The sequence below is a fragment of the Genypterus blacodes genome, unplaced genomic scaffold (genome assembly GCF_046128005.1).
Source record: "Genypterus blacodes isolate CSIRO-AG114 ecotype Tasmania unplaced genomic scaffold, CSIRO-AGI_Gbla_v1 ptg000105l_1, whole genome shotgun sequence".
NCBI lineage: Eukaryota > Metazoa > Chordata > Actinopteri > Ophidiiformes > Ophidiidae > Genypterus > Genypterus blacodes.
Genome location: NW_027466909.1, coordinates 182,968 through 200,259, shown reverse-complemented (window position 1 = coordinate 200,259; position 17,292 = coordinate 182,968). Strand labels below are relative to the sequence as shown.

At 42.4% G+C, this 17,292-nt stretch overlaps 1 protein-coding gene across 2 annotated transcripts in view; it reads left to right on the top strand.

Annotated features, from left to right (window-relative positions):
• kcnma1a (potassium large conductance calcium-activated channel, subfamily M, alpha member 1a) overlaps nucleotides 1-6,772 on the top strand; it is a 126,800-nt gene extending 120,028 nt beyond the window's left edge. The window contains exons 28-29 of one of the 2 annotated variants that reach the window (XM_076160444.1): nucleotides 34-62; nucleotides 2,544-6,772. In XM_076160444.1, the coding sequence (XP_076016559.1) occupies nucleotides 34-62; nucleotides 2,544-2,695 (181 nt within the window). In that variant the 3' untranslated portion in view covers nucleotides 2,696-6,772. The remainder of the gene's footprint in view (nucleotides 1-33; nucleotides 63-2,543) is intronic. The other variant, XM_076160445.1, reaches the window with a different exon arrangement.
• The last annotated feature ends 10,520 nt before the right edge of the window (nucleotides 6,773-17,292 follow it).

The following is a 17,292-nucleotide window of genomic DNA, read 5'->3' as shown; positions in this document are numbered from 1 at the left end:
CTTACAGTAGATTACTTACCTCTCTTTCTGAAGTGCAACAAGGATGAATAGAATGGGCCAAGGTATGCAAGTTAACGATTCTGCATGACTTAGCAACCGTTACATGGGGTTTCCGATCATAACGACCTCCGTTGTGGATGTTGTTATGACGAAAGGAGTTTGTTTTCTTTCTTTTGTTCTTGAGATATTAAGCAAACCATGCCTCAGTTTAAGTTTTGCTTTCACCTGGAAAGCAAAGTGTCTGCTGCTGCTCCTGCCACCTCCCCCGCCATCAGGCCCATCTCCGCATTGCATGAGGTTGAGAAATAAACTCCACTTCTTTGTTCTTTTACTTCGGTTGTTCACCTGATGCCACAAGCTTTCTTTGCCTCCTGACGGATCCCTTTTCCATTGTTCCTCTCCATCATTTTTTCATTCCTTTTCTATGATTTACTTGAGATGGTTTGCATTGTGTGAGAGGTCTGTGTGTTGGCGCATCTTCCCCACCTATTGAATGCTGTCAGATGACTGTAGCAGACTTTGTTTTAAATGTCAGATTGAGTACTGGATCAGCGTAAAGCACACAGGAACAACATGGTGCCCAATGTCAGACCTTTCATGTAGGTCAGACTAATTCAAACTCCACCCATGCAGCCAAATTGCTCACTTCTTCACACAACTTTAAGAAAGTGGGTCCAGCCCTGTTCCATCGGTCACACCAGGGCACTAGGAGGCGTGACCGATTTAAAGTCTAAATTGAAGCGGGATACAAGTCTGCAAGTTTCCCTACTTGTAACCCAGCGCACCTGTTATGTTGGTTTGAGGCGACATCACTAAGTTCACCGTATCAGCAGCAGACTCGAGAGAGATGGCAGACATCTTGCTTCACCTCAGGCACAATTCCACACATCAAATACCTGCGCTGTAACACACAGCCCTGCAGCTTTAAGCTTGCTGACAGACAGACAGACAGATAGACACACACACACACACACACACACACACACACACACACATACAAGTGAATCTCCACACAAGCAAGCAAAGCATGTACCTGAACACTCGCGCACACGCATACACACAGTTTGCTCGACACAGTGCGAGAATTTGATGACTACAAGTTCACCCAAAATGAAATGACATCTTGAAGTGTTGGGGGAGAGTTTACGAACTTCTGACAGCTGGCACACACCCCTTCCTCTTCCTGTAAATGTGCAGAGACAGACTTGTCATACTTGTCTTCAGATTACAGATTACCTGCAAAATGACAAATCCAACTCTTTAAAATTGGATAGTTTTCCCTTCCATAATGATTAGCATCACAAAAGTTACATTTGCTATGGTGTGTTCCTGTTTAAGTTATGCTATACTGTGTGCTTGAAGTGGGTGGGGGGTTGGCTGTGGAACGCGGTCGCCTCAGGCTCTGTGGTGCTACGTGTTGTGTTGCTAATCCTGACGACAAGGCCAGCGTGCTATAGCTGGCAGCTGTTACTTTTTGCCACACCCATGGTCTCACAAACCGGCTGCCGGTCCAAAAGTATGTTGAAATACAGAAGAACCTTCACGGAAAGTGAACAAAACATAATAAAAGTTTATACATGTTACGGCTACATGGGGCCTCAATTTACAGCTGTGACTGTGCTGCGTTCTGGCACACATCAGAAAGTGGTGAATACCAGATGGTAAAGTATAGATGAGCACAAACTGAAATAACCAAAACACAGAAGTATAAAAATGGATGCACTTCAATTGGGAGTATTGCTTTTGTTCTTTTTTGTAAGAAATAACCAGCATTGTTTTGATTTTTTATAATTTATTGGTGTGGGCCCATATATAGCTATTTTCCGATATAACTGGTAAAGTCGTGTTGCAACTAGTTTCCGATTTGTTTATATGACTTGGACAGCTGTTCACACTGAGTACCCACTTCAAGCACTGGCTAAATTATTATGTGAAATGAGAACTTGATGTTTAATTTGCTAAAACGTACATTTTGTGTTTGGAAACGATAGTGAATTAGAACCATGAGAGATGTCATCTGTCTACATACACAACTGTACTTGAGACGAACAGTATGTTTACATGCACGTTAAAACTTTTATTCTAATCAGATTAAGGCAAGAAGTTGTTTTTAACACACCAATCAGGTTGAAATCAATTTAGATAGCTGATGGTGTACTTCAAGTAACACACCTAGATGATGTGGCTGTAAATCGATGTACTGAAGCAGCACTCTATCAGCCAACAATCCTCATCTGCTGTACTTCCTCTTGTTAGCCTAATAAGAAATAAGCAAATCGAGTGTATTGAGCAAATGACAGAATCGTTACTCTGTATTTTGCCTTAATCACAGCATGGATGAAAATCTGAGTTTAGTGTGCATGTAAACGTGCCGAGTGACACATGACTTCAATTCGGCCAGACTCCAAACTAAACCGGACCTCATGGTTTGATGCTCATTGATTAAAATCTATTTCTTAAACTGAGGCAGATTGGTTGTCAGTATTCTCATTTTAAGTGTTCAAACTAACACTGCCATTCTCTTCCTCTCTCACCTTCCTCAGAAAAGAAATGGTTTACAGATGAACCAGAGAATGCCTACCCACGGAACATTCAGATCAAGCCCATGAGCACTCACATGGCCAACCAAGTCAACCAATACAAATCCACTAGCAGTCTGATTCCACCAATCAGAGAAGTTGAAGATGAATGCTGAACGTCAGGTTTCTTTTCACCAGAAATCTGTTTCTCTCTCCACAAAGAGATGGGAGTCAGTGAAGGAGTGATGATAATGATGAAGACACATTTCTCTTCACTCATTCTTCTAATCGTGGGTTGGACAAGAACCCAAACTGGAAAGGAACTATGTGTATACCTTTAATGTTACTTCCATGCTCTTGGACATTGTTTTATTTATTAATGTATCCATAGAGATGTACATAATGACAATCAAATAAGGATTGTACAGCCCCTCCCCCTAGCACTTTTGGAATTATTTTAAGAGTTGACAAAAAGTACTTCCTTTGATTCTTTGCAATAGTTCACCTCGCCGTGTGACCAGACTCCGTGGCTAAGGTGACTGCTCATTGGAGGATGAGGGTTTGCGGCGATTGGCTTATTGTGTCATCTCCCAAAGATCCACCCTGATGCGTCACGTCAGAACCGGCTGGGCTCATCGACTTCACATCTCCCGTCTGCTTCTGTTCTATTTGCACTAAAACTGAACAAGTTACTTTCGACAGAACAACTGGAACCATCAGATAACCCCCCCTCCCCCGAAAATGTCTCAGAGGAGAGGAAGGAAGGAAGGGAAGGAAGGGACAGAGGGAGGGAGGGAGGGAGGGAGGGAGGGGGAAGCTGCTTTACTTCAGAGGCATGCTAATCGTTTTCATGTCATTGCTTAAGGTTTGCTACTTCACCGTTGACTTGTCATGTTGAGTGAGAGCGTTCCAGTCCTGCAGAACATCATTGCAAAATTGTAACGCAGAACAGTCTGAAACACAGAGGATGAACTGGACTGAACGAGAACCCTGTACCTACACCTGTCTTTATGTTGACAAGATAGATCGCAAAGCTGTAACCGTTTCAAGCTCCTATCGCATGATACGTGCCTGAGCCCCGTCTATTATCACACACACACACACACACACACACACAGTGCATCATCTTAACTCGAATACGTGAGGTGGACCGAAATGTCCCTCATGCATTCATTATGGTACGTAAATATCAGCGACTACTCGCGTCATCTCCCCCTCAATCGTTCTTTGTGACTGTGCACCACTGAAGAAACTGCATGTAGAATCATCGCTCTAAAATGAAAGTTAGGACAGAAGACAACAAGAAGAATCTTCTTGATGGTTTGGATCTACTCGCTAAAACATCATGTCGCATCTAAATCTAAACTAAAAACCCCAACTTTGATTGAGCCAAAGCGAACAGCAGCAGCGTACCCACAGTTAAAGCTTTGCTGTAAGAACTACAGCAGAATTGGGATCATAATAGAGTGTATTATCTTAGTGTTTTGTTTATTGGAATTATTACAATGAATGCCACATATTGCATAAAAGTGGGCGTAGATGGGTCCTCTTTCGATCAGAGCAACTGCCTGGCACAGGATTGGCACAGAGGCAGTAAAGAGCTTGGATGTTCTCTGCTGCCAATCCAGACGTGACAAACCTCAAAACTCTCAGGGGTCAAGCTGCTGCGTTCGCTCCTCTAAAGAGCTCAATCACGGTTGGGTGGCAACGACACCGTGTTGTAACGTTGAACCTGTGATCAAGTGTTACCTGCATGGCAACGCACCATTAGATCCAAATCCAGCTGTGATTGTGATGAAGGCTTAAGGATGTGGCTTCATGCTGACAAAGCGTATACTTTGCTACCAATATGCAGGTTTATATTTGAACATGATTATTTTCTATCCATCATCAATGGATACTTATTTTTATAGATCGGAAGCTAATGAAAAGTATTATAAAAATCAACTAATCATCAAGTTTTTTTTCAACTTGTCCTACAAAGAAGTGTTTTTTCACCCGCTGTCCCACTTTAACCACATTACGTGTAGGCTAGCATGCATTGCAAAACAACCATCTTCAGCCCGGCAGTTCGGCTTTGTTGACTGCTTGCAGAAATAATTAAAAAAAAAGCTCTTTCAAAGCGTCTTGGGTTACACAGATGAGCCATTTCCTAAATATTACCAGGCATCCCCAGCAGATGGAGAGTTAGATACAAAGGAAATCTATCACCTTGATACTTCAGGGGGTATGATACCATGATTGAGCGCAGATTGGAGCGGTCATAGACTCGCTCCCTGAATGATCTTCATTAGCGATGTTTGACCTAAATTAGGTCCCAAGCAAGGGAGAAGAGAGTGTATTCTCTGCAAAATATGATTTCATATACGATAGGCAGACACACCGTCTATTTAGGCTGTAAAAGACACTCTAAAAATGCTATTTTGGAATGTGGAAAATAATGATATTGTGCTAAATATGTTGTGTAAGTTCAACTCATTATATAGACCACGCTTTCTTCTCAAACAAAATGATCTGAGCTTCAATGTGCGTCTATTGGGTGTGGTGCAACTATACTGGAGCCTCATCCACATTGTCCTGAAGTGAACTTTTGAACTGTGATTACATTGTCGTCACACTTTGTAGCAGATAGATTTCCTTTCAGAAAATATGTGAGTAAAAATGTATGTAATAATAATTGGGTTGTTAACAGCGTACTTGCTAACCTGAACAATAAGGATTCACTAATATTTGATTTTGGCAATGACACATTATACATAGAATCGACAAACTGATTGTTATGTTGGAAAATAACATGCAAACGTGTACTTTGAAAATTGATTCCGACTATATAAATACTGTATGTGTCACATGGAAAAGAGGAAATTGACCTGGTTTATCAGCCATCACAAAGATGGAAGGTAGCACCAATTCAGCAGGGTTATCAAACGAGAGAACATCCTTAATTTTACAGTTTGTATTACATTGTTTTATCTGGGGTTTACATTCCATTTTGTCCGCTTGCCATTATGTGTTACCATAGTAATAATCCATGCACACTGTCACAAACGGCTTCGTATTTGTTTACAGAGTATTTATGAATTCAGAGGTACTTAAACATGGCATTAAACGGTACATGCTGCAAACTTACGCAACACAAACACAAAATAATGCACCAATTAAGTTAATTACAGTTAATATTTTTCTACCTGTACCCTCATAGTGCGATGCATTTAGGCTGGCAAACGCTGGGCTAAATGTGTCTGCTTCCACATATCTGATCATGTGTTTCTATTAGCTGTTTTTAGGTCTTTGCATTGTATACCTCTAAGGATTTTAGAGTGTTTTTGAAGTGCCATGAGAAGTTAAGTTGAGCAAGCATCCTTCAGTCATTCAGTGACACAGACTCGCCTCCAGGGAGTCTGAAGATCCTCAGAGAAAAGTGTTTCCACTGTGAGAACGCTGTCTTATACTGACATGGAGAACATCCAAGCCATTAAATGCCTCCATGTCAGTATGGTGCCAGGCGGTGCAGGACGTTTCGAAGGAGGGCCCATATTAAGCCCCACTATTGCGACAAGTGGCATTTAGAAGGCCAGAGGCATAAACCCCTGGTCATTAAACTTCACATATCATATCTGATGTATGTTTGGGGGAAGGTCCATGGTGAATTTGTCTTTTGTTAGATATGGATGACTGAAAGATGCACACAGACCCCTAGAGGCTCGTGCTTGCAACATCAGATGTATTGTTGTCCACTTAAATCAAAGACTATGATATGTCACACGTTACCGTTACAGTATGTTGCATTATTTTTGTTAATCTAGTTTTTTGCTGTAAAGAATGGATATAGTAACTTATTTGCTGGGAATATAATAGAATATAAAATACTTACGGGGGTGGGAGGTGGGACTCAAGTCTTAATACATCGAAATTGCATTTGGCAATTTTCATGTTTTTTAGTTTTTTTTGAGAAAAAGAGAACTTGCAATTTTTTATTTTTTGGCTGCCTATCAGTTCAGGAATAATTCAGGACATTTGCTCTCACTTATCACAGACTAGATTTGTTGGCACTTCGTCATCGCAGCAAGGGGTTTGACATAGCAGTCTAATTAGTTTGGACGTGTTCAAGATATGACAGAGAAATTGATTATTTGATGGTGCTGAGTTGATCTACCTGACTCTGTCAAATATAATCTGCTGATAAATATACTGTCTTGTACAAAAAGTTTGTACATAGATTGTACATGGTTTCTTTTTGTATTTTCTCAAATTAAAATGGATGTATTTGTGTTCTAAAGATGGCATTAGTCTTTTGTCCATTTGCGATGGTGAATGTAATGCATAATATACCAGGAAGGATTCCATGTCTGGGGGCATCCTTCTCAGTCATCATTCTGAAGAGGTGAAGAAAAAACGATAGAGCAAGAAAAACGAGGGGATGACATTAAAGAACGAGAAAAACCGGAAAAAAGAGGTAAAGAAAGAAAGATAGAATGTGTAATGAGAAAATTGAGGTGACGAAAGAGAACAATAGAATGAGAAAATAGAGGTTAATGAAGTGAATGAAGTTAGTGTTAGTGTTAGTGAAGAAAGAGAACGACAGATGTATAACAGAAAAAGAACGAGAAAATAGAAAACTGAGAAAAAGGAGGTGAAGAAAAAGAACGAGAGAATACAAGACTGAGAAAAAGGAGGTGAAGAAAAAGAAGGAGAAAATAGAAAACTCAGAAAAAGGAGGTGAAGAAAAAGAACGAGAGAATAGGTACCTCAGAAAAAGGAGGTGAAGAAAAAGAATGAGAGAATAGGAAACTGAGAAAAAGGATGTGAAGAAAAAGAATGAGAGAATAGGGAACTCAGAAAATGGAGGTGAAGAAAATGAACGAGTGAATAGGAAACTCAGAAAATGGAGGTGAAGAAAAAGAACGAGAGAAAAGGAAACTGGGAAAATGGAGGTGAAGAAAAAGAACGAGAGAAAAACAGAAAAATGAGAAAGAGGTGAATAAATAACTACAAGAAAGAGGAGGTGAAGGATTTGAAGAAATTTCTTAAATATCACACTTCTTAACTGTGTGCATAAAGCAAATGTACACCTGTCAGTACTATGACTATGGTCACTAATCACAGCTGCTCATGGATGAATTGCAATTACACTTTCATCTCAAGCAGTTTCAAGTACTTTACTCATAATCCAAGCACATTGCAAACCTTTAAAATGCCACATTAAAATGAAGGGATCTTCAAGGATTTCCATTATCCATAGAAAGGGTCTTATCCACTGAGCATGGCATTAGTCTTGATTTACGTTTGCTGACACGCTATTAGCTGCTCCATCACTTTCACCTGTCAGACTGTCAATCATTGAGGATCCACAGTGATGGGTGGGAATAGAATTCAAATCACATCCCATCCACATTGGCTCATATATCTCCTCAGAGATGGAGAACGTGACAGTGGATCAGCAAAGGACATCATACCAGGTATCTCTCACTGTGCTGTCATGTCACTGCTGTCAATATTGGTGCATCACATCAGGTATAAATCAGGACATGCAGCATCTTCATATTGGCTTGGTTTACAGTCATTTCAGGGCAAATTATAAAAGAGATATCGTGTCTAAGAAAGCCCTAATGTTGATTTGCACAACAAAAAACAATCATTGTTAGGAAAGCTACTTTAAGTTGTTGGTAATACTACAAGCCGTTTCTGAGGTATTACCTAAACTAATCATAATCATCATCTGTAAATATTTCATTAACGTAATAACAACGTTAACATAATATTATTTTCTTTAGGATTACATGATTTGTTAATTCAAAACCAAGACTTTGTAAACTAAGTATTATTGTACATATTTTGGTAATGCTTTAACTAATTGTAAAACATTACCAAAATGTCAAAATAAATATACAGATAAATATGTATTCCATTCATGCTTCATATTATAATGTTATAAGTTTTTTTCATTTTGTAAGCCAAGAGTGCACACTGATTTCTATGTAACAAAGCTTTTTACTTTTTTTGTAGTCGTAAATTAGTAGCTTCATTACTTCATTACTCATCGCTAATCTAACGCACAACAACAGCATAAGTGAAAAGATGTCTAACCTTTATGCTATGAAGGGAATGAGGAGCTACTGTGCTGCCTGTGTCAAGGAGGCTGAAAGATCTCCTGAGAATCCTTCAGACATCATGAACAGCACCAATTCTGAAGTGTTATGATGAGGCAGGACAGGTTCTCGGGCTCTGACCCACTCCTCTCCTCCTAGTAGGAAATCAGCGAACATCTCATAAGTCTCTGGGCCTTGGATGCTCCTCCACGGCCCTCAGCTGAAGTGAGCAATTTCACACTCCCAACGCCAAACAGGCGGTCAGAAGGAGGATGTATGACCCGCCCTGGCATTTGTCCTCATTTCTCTCTCAAATGTGCAAACACTATTACCCTTGGGTTATCTTAAGTGCTGTGGTGAGGATTCGCAGCCTCTTCTCTTTTCTCCAGTAGACACGCCATCAAAAACACGACAAGCGTCGGGGATGGAGTCTGTGAGGCGGGTGGGGGGGGGGCTGTAAAGACGGAGTGAGGTGGAAAGGGGGAAAGTGATGGAAACGGAGCAGATGTTTGTGTGGCTGTTGATTTGTAGCCTGATAAGGGCGCTACACAGGCAGCTGGAATTGATGGCTTGTTAGTGAGGACGGGGCCCCTGTGTGAGATGTTTTCAAAATGATTGATTTACAATAAAGTGGCTCCGGGTGTGTGCACGCAGGCAGAACTGATGCAGATCGATCCCGGTGAAATTGATTGATCAGCCATTTAGCCTGGCAGCGTGTTTACCGAACGAAACCGAGCAGAACTCTCCCCTCTATAGGCACCTCGCCCCCATAAAGCAGAGCAGAAACGCCACATTGGCACTGCTCTCATTGCTCTGGCGGTGGCAGCCAAAACAAGCCATATCAGAATATGAACCATAAAAATGTAATCATACAGTGAGAAATACTGGCATAAACGTTTACGATTGTGTACTTTATTCTGCTATCAACGTGTCCTTCTGTGACTTGGAGATACTGTGCCTTTAAAAGTAATGACTAACCTGCTCTGTGCTCTGTTTGCTTTATCACAGTGTCACATTGAGACGTTTCAGGGAGGCATAGAAATAACTAATAACGCCAGATTTCAGTAAACGAGTGGCGTGTTCTCAGCAACACTTAAAGCTGACACGTCAACAACCTTTACCTGTTATAGCTCTGCTGAGATGACTACCATACATAATGTGGAATAGCCCTCAAGTATGGAGGTATTTTGGCAATTTTTCCAAACAGTGCGCACAAGGGTCTCTACGCAGGGTTTTATAGGGGAGTTGCACTGACGGATAGCACAAGGACGGTGTTTATCATGTAACCTTTATGACTTTTCCGTACTTCCTCTGGCAAACAAACCTCTCCAACCACTGTGCTGAGGACTTGAATCACCTGTCCTCAGACACCTCTTCCTGTTATTCAGGTAATTGCCGAGGAGAGCAAGCTTTTCCATTGTCAGGACGGCACGCAGTGGCCCCATCATGTTCCTTATTAACAATTTTACACAGTCGGTTGCAGTGAGCACGTGTCAGGATGCCAATAATATTTACCGTCTGCCATGCGGAGGGATTCAGGGGCGGCTGAGTGCTGCTGATTACCCTGACAGAAGCTGACAACACCCTGAACCTGAGATCCATGCAAATCGACCCGGCAGAGATTCTTTCTTAAGTTGCGGGACGTGAAGCAGGAGACAGAGACAGCAACGTCCTTGTGTTGAGGTCTCTAAACAGTGGTAACCGTCTTCACAGTCTTGGCAGTGTTGACAAAGCTTTTTACAAATATTTTTATTGACCTTTAATTCTTTTTAGCAGGTGGAGGCTGCAAGGTGTTGGGCTGAGGGAATGTGTGTGTCAGGCGAATTAGAATACGTTGGGCAGTTGTACGGTGACAAATGGTGGACATGTGGAGAAGTTTTATACATGACAGCAAGAGGTCGTCACCATCTCCATCTCTGATCCTTATGAATCTCCTGCTCTGCCTCCTCGAACTAGACAGTACTCCATCTCCTCTCCTTCTACTTGTTCTTCTCCTGACTCCTTCTTGGTGTCATCCGTCCTTTTCACCTGCCGCTTCTGCTATGACTCCTCCTCACTGTACTTTCCTGTATTGCAATAACCTGATTTATTGCAGTGCATCCTCCAACAAGAACTATGCATTGGCTCCATTTCTATTGATGGAATTGGGTCGCTGGCAGTAAGAGATTGGGTGTGAAATCAGATCTAGAAGAGTCACATCAAACAAAATAGTGGCTCCTTCAACATCTGGCTGCAAATGAACTGCCTGTGTTAAACGTCATTATGGGTCATTTAGTCAATCAATGAGCTCCACCATTTAAAATAATTTTCCAACAGAACGGCCAAGCAGGTAAATTAAACTGCCGTCCTGGGATTATTGAGCCTCTCAGTCAATCAATTCAGTCCATAACGATTTTCATAACGTTGACGCAAAAGATGTTGACACCAATTATAGCGTTTCCCTTTGACCCCAGACGAATCAGCTGGAAACAACATAAAAACAATAACACGCCGTCACTTCAAGCGTATCAATACCAGTGGGTGCACTTGTGTGTGTGTGTGTGTGTGTGACAGAGAGGGAGGAAGTCAGAAAGAGGAAGAGAGATCCAGCCCCCGTCCCAATTCAACCGTTATAATAGTTTCCATGACGATGAGGCATGCTCGCTGCATCAGTTGTGGCCCAGATAAACAGTGATCCTTTACGAAAACAAGAAGGTCATTACAGCAGCTTGTCAAATCAATGCCCAGTGTGTCCAAGTTGATTAAGCCATCTTCCCTCAGCTCTGACACTCCGTCAATAGCAGCGGGGCCACGGTGCAGCTGTGGGTGGGTGGATGGGGGGGATGGGGAGGTCTGTGACAGAGTGTGTGTGCGTGTGCTGAAACAAGGGCTCACTCCTCACTCCCTCGTTTTGTGCGCGCACACGCCGACGCAAACACGCACGCAGAACTCAGATGATTGGAGTGAAATACCCATCAGTCAGGGAGCCGAGGTGGACTAATGATTCCCTGTGCTGCCTATTAGAACTACATGACAACTCAATCCTGCTCACGGAGAGAGGAATGGGGGAGACGGCGGGGCTGAGGAGAGGGGAGGGGAGGAGAGGGCGAGTCAAGAGGCAGAGGCAGGGAGGAGGAAAAGAAAAAGTGACCTTGTAGCCGCATCATTTGAGGCTGAATTAAATTGGCAAGAGCAGCCAATCTTTACCTGGGGACGATTAACAGAATTAAAGGAGAACAACAAAGGCGCACAGGGGTTGGCTCCTCTCTTTTCTCTGTCTGCCTCAGCCATTTGCAATTTGCGTTGGATGTCCTCTTCTGGAGAAGTTGCTGAATCCTTCACTCTCATGCCGTCACTGTCAGTTGGACATGCAAACCAAAGAAGGATCGGTCTGATTGTGTGGTTTTCATGACAAAAACACTTCAGTTGTTCCGATTTTCCTGATACAGTCTTTGTTTTCTTGTGTAAAACTTTTCTCCATCAGCCTGAAATAATAGGAAACCATTAGTGGGGAGAGAATTACTTCAAGTTTTTAGCCCCTGCACTTGGTTTTTGTGTGTACGCTCTTCTTGCAGGATAATCAATATGTTTGGAGAAACAGACAAGGTTGTGCCTGTCTAAAACAGATAATACACAAGTGTGAAGGTTCATGGTTGAACTTTACCCACATAGCAGTGAAGAAGTAGAACAACCAATAAACCTTCAGCTCTAGGAACCTTCAAACCAACTCTGCTGAGGTGATCGATACTTCCTGCTGCTGGCAGTAAATCACCATATTCATATTGAAAACAGGGGAATGATTTATTTAGTTTGCTGTAAGAAGAACTCTGCCTTTGCTATAAAATACTTACTTACTACTTACAGTATTTTCTAGACGTATCATCTACAGACACGTGCTGTGACTTCATTCTCACGTAATATAAAAATATGATTTGGGGGTAAATTGGATCAAAACTAGGTCACAATCATTCTTTTTGTAAAATGTTGGCATATGGAACCATATTGATTAGTGGAATATGATCCACAAGCTACTGAAAGGCAACTCATACATGGAGTTGATGATATATGATTACAATATGATTTATCCCGAAATATGAGCTTTTATTGTGGCGGGTTATCCAACAGCATCTGGACCAACAAGGTGAATAAGTGACCTCGTCGGGATTTTCTCAAATCCGTTAATGTTTTGCGAAATTGTCAGAATGTCACATAAAGCTCAGACAAAAAATTACATACAAATATATCAATTTATCACAGGTATCCAAGCACAAAATGTGAAGTAATTCCCATAACTCACAATGACCCAAATTGCTTCTTTTACACACACAATAGCAGAAGACAGATGAAAGTCAATAAGCTTATAAAATCAATGCTTATAAAACATGAGCTTCCTACCACTGACCACTGATATTACGCCCATAAATGCAGGACTGCATGCAGTAAATAGCTGCTTACCTTCCGAGTATTCATGATTCAAGGATTTCATTTGTGCTACACTGTACCCGGGGGAGGCAGGGGTGCAGACTGAGGGGGGAGGAGGCAGGGTCATTTGCAAGCAAACTGTCCTGTACGCCATCTTGGCGGCGGATCAGCTGCCCCCCTCCTCACCCTTTTCCTTCACCATTAGTCACGGCAGCGTGTCAAACATCCTCTCCTCTCTACGTCATCGTCATGATCACCAGCCGAGGCCCAGAGGAGCCCGGAGATACGGCCTGAGGAAATACCACCGAGTCTGACACGCTACACAACACACTCCTCCCTCAGGTCACCACTCTGGGGGCCCTAATGTGTGTATTCATATGAAATGTGTAGCACATTGTTAACAGTTCAAAGACATTAAGGCTCACAGAAAACAATAGATTCCTTTTTGATTACAGATAATATGTAATGTGTAGTCTACATATTATCCTATACATCCAGCACACCTCTTATGATCTAACACGACACTGATATACATACGTAAATGTGTATGTACGTTACAGCAGCCGGCTCAGTGGAGGAGGAGGAGTGTGAGCGTGATATAATCTGTAGCTCTTCGTCGCTTAGCTCAATGCACAGTAAACAGTTTGCTGAAGCATTTTCCTGTGGCTCAGTGGAGTCATTCAGAGTTGCCCATGTGACAAAATCATCCGTCTCTCCTGAGGGCTTTGCTTGTTCTTGTTCATGTTCAGTTGTCAGATAAACACAGCACACATACACACAAACACACACACACACACACACACATTCCACCCTCAGGACATGTCAGAGAACACAAGTACGTAAATGCCAATATTTCCACTATTTTGCAATGAAATGTTCGATTGTTCATGTGGAGCCTGTAAAATCAAAGGCTGACGTGTTTTGTCATGTTGAGCTGTAGGGGACAAACATTCACATGTAAACATCAAAGGTCTTCTGACAACACAAATCTGTGTAATCACCTTCTTCTGCCAATTCAAACATATATATTTCATTTTGTAGTGGTTAATTTTGTGGTGCAGTTGAAGCTGAAAAATACAAAGTGACCCTTTTAATATCAATAAGTCACATACTTTTACAATTCATCATTAAAAATGTTGTAATAAAGAATAATATTAGAGAGAAATTGCAGTAATCTGCTGTGACAAATCAGCAGAAACACACAGGTGAAATATTTCCTTTAAAATAATGAAACACTTCAACCAAACAAACAAATGAAAACACGGCGCATTGTTGCGATGACACTGACAATAATTAATATTCATAATATTCTGACTTTCCGCCCCTCAGGATGCTTAAATTAATTATGCTAACGGGGTCATTTAACTACTTTATTCAAAGCAAGTAATTCTCGTGCGATAAATAACACAATAATTACGCACACAATCAAACAAGGGGACAGTGACAAGTGGAGGAGTGACACGCTCATCTGCATAAAGTACAAAGGACGCACTTACACACACATACACACACACACACACACACACACACACACACACACAACAAACAAACAACAAATCCACGCAGGCGAGAGCAGCAAATAGCAGCGAGCAGAGAGAACAGAGAGGTGCAGCTTCCCTCAGTGTGAGCCGTAAATATGATTTGTTACAACGTGTTATTATTTAGTGTTATTCATCTTCTCTGTCGGTGCATATAGAGGGGTAATAGAAGTGCCAGCGAGGTGGCTGATTTACTTAGTAAAATTTTCATCTCAAGGCTTGTGAGGCATGATTGGAGCCTGTAAGAGTAACAGGAAATCATGCATTATGTAGGCGAATCTGACACGACCTTGAGACTTCTGGGCGCGGGTCGTATATTACCTTCCCGGCGACCTTCCCATCCCCAAGATACATCTGATGTGTTTAAGGCTGTTTTACAATGCATTAGGAGGCCTTTACATGTGCTGAGCTCACTTTATTTGCTCATACATTTCACAGGAAGAGTTTAGTGTCAAGCTGATGGCGAGCGTTCACAGTGACTGAGTCACTTGATGAGACAAATGAGCCTGTAGAAACAGAGCGAGACAGCAGATAATAAGCATTTCAAAGCAGATTCCCACTTTTCTTTTTATTTCCGTGTGCGTACAGTACATTTGCTATTCAGTGAACCCTCGCTGATTCCACCTCATCATGCATCCTCACCCGCTGCCATTGATTGACTCCACGCCGGAGGAAAGATACCGAATGGATATAATTTTTCCCACCAAACGATGGAACGCCGCGATCAATATTCCCACTGTCGGTTAAGCTTTGGCAACCTTTAGAATATCAGCTCGCATCGATCTCTCTCACATAATTGTCGGCGATTTTAAAAACCGACTTATTCCTCCGGTTTGGCGCGGTGACATTTGCAGACGCCTCCTGGCCTCGCTTACCTGACCCGAGCAAACACCCAAAGCAAAGGCTGCACACACACACACATACACACACACACGCACACACTCATTAACGCGTGCTGTCTCATTCTTTCCAGATTCCACCTCTGCGATGCAAACGTGAGCAGAGCGAGGCCGTGTTGTATTTCCATATAAAAAGCTCCGTAATTATAGGATGGAGACGGTTGTTCCCCCTTTAGGAGAGGAAATGATGAGGAGGGACCACGCCTGTGAAAGAACCAGAGTCCATTTTGATATAATTGGCAGTGGAATTATTTATGACATTAATTGCCACATTATCGACCGGCTGTCAGCTCCCGGTGTCAGTCTGTCCGTCTGTCTCGGTGCACAGAGAGCCACTCAGCCCTCAGCCCCGCCGCCCGACTGACAAGCTAATTACAACGCCGCCGCCGTGCTGAATGACAAATGTTACTCATCTAAAGGCCCGGCCCGGAAATAAAGGACGCGACCTCCACTGCCCCCTCCCCCGGATCAGTGTGTGCTGCCAAATGTGTCCAGGTGAGGGAGAGAGAGAGAGAGAGAGACAGAGAGAGAGAGAGAGAGAGAGAGAGAGAAGCCCCCTATCAGTGGCCGATTGTCACTCTGAGACACAACTGCTTTCTTCTTCTGCTGCCTGCTCGTACATTTGCATCAGCTCCAACAGATCAGTCACCCGGTTTATGTGAGGTGACAGGATGGACACACACACACACACACACACACACACACACACACACACACACACACACACACACGCACACACAGCAGAGCCCTGACCCATGTTTATGGTAATAAAACGTGAAACAAAGTGATAATTTTGTTTGGTTAGTTTTGCTTTGAGGTGAAATTCAGTGCAAACTCATTATTGAAGCATCACTTTGTTGTTGTTTCCTTACTTAATTTACCAGCTTCATTGTTCTTTTCTTCTTCTATAACAGATTTGATGACATGCGAGGCGTCTTAACGTGTTGTTGTAACCTGCGCTCACTGTTAGATGACCTCATTTACAGCACAGACGTGTTTTCTTAGAGCTGAAGATAAACATGAAAACTGTGTGAAGACACGTTGGAATGAATTTACTCCCTTTATGGAAAATATCTGTGTCTCCAAATGACAAAAAGTCTGCAAACTCATCAAATCCTCACAAAAAAATACTCCCTTTCTAAAATAACAGAAAAAATAATGATTTTTCTTTTAAAACTTTTTTCCTGCTTTAAAATCAGATTATGTGGATGTTTAATAAATCATTTCAAAAGCCCTTAGAGAGTTTAGAATTTTTTAATTTTCTTGTCATTTTGACTGTAAATTCTGATCTCCAAATAAACTTGAAACAACAACTGCAACTACAGTCGCTTCTACTAATACTGCTTGAATACATATACTTCACCTAATTTCAGTATAAATACAGGACACACACACACACACACACACACAGACCATATGTGCTTACACCATTGTACCGTCTTTCAGGAGCACGGAGCAGAAAGGGCCTGTGGGGCCACTAAAGCAGAATGTCACTGATCCGCTCTGATGAAGTAGCATGTCATTTGTCGAGCCAGGAAGTTCCCAAGCAGCAGCAGCAGCGGCGGCAGAGGCATCAAGGGTCAAACAGAGCATCGCTTACAGGTACATCTGTGCTTCTTTCTTAATTAATGGACTGTCCGCCATGCCAGGGATCCGGCTCATCCCCCCCGTGGCCACAAAGGCACACGTCAAGCATATGTCGAGCTGTTGCGGCACTCCCCGCCCATCCCATAATGCAGTTTGTGTTGGTGTGGCAGCTTGGGATGCGCTCCTGACGAGGATGGGAAGTGACACGCACCAAACTCGGTGTGTCCCCCAGCCAGCTCCGGTGGCTCGGGGCCTGTCA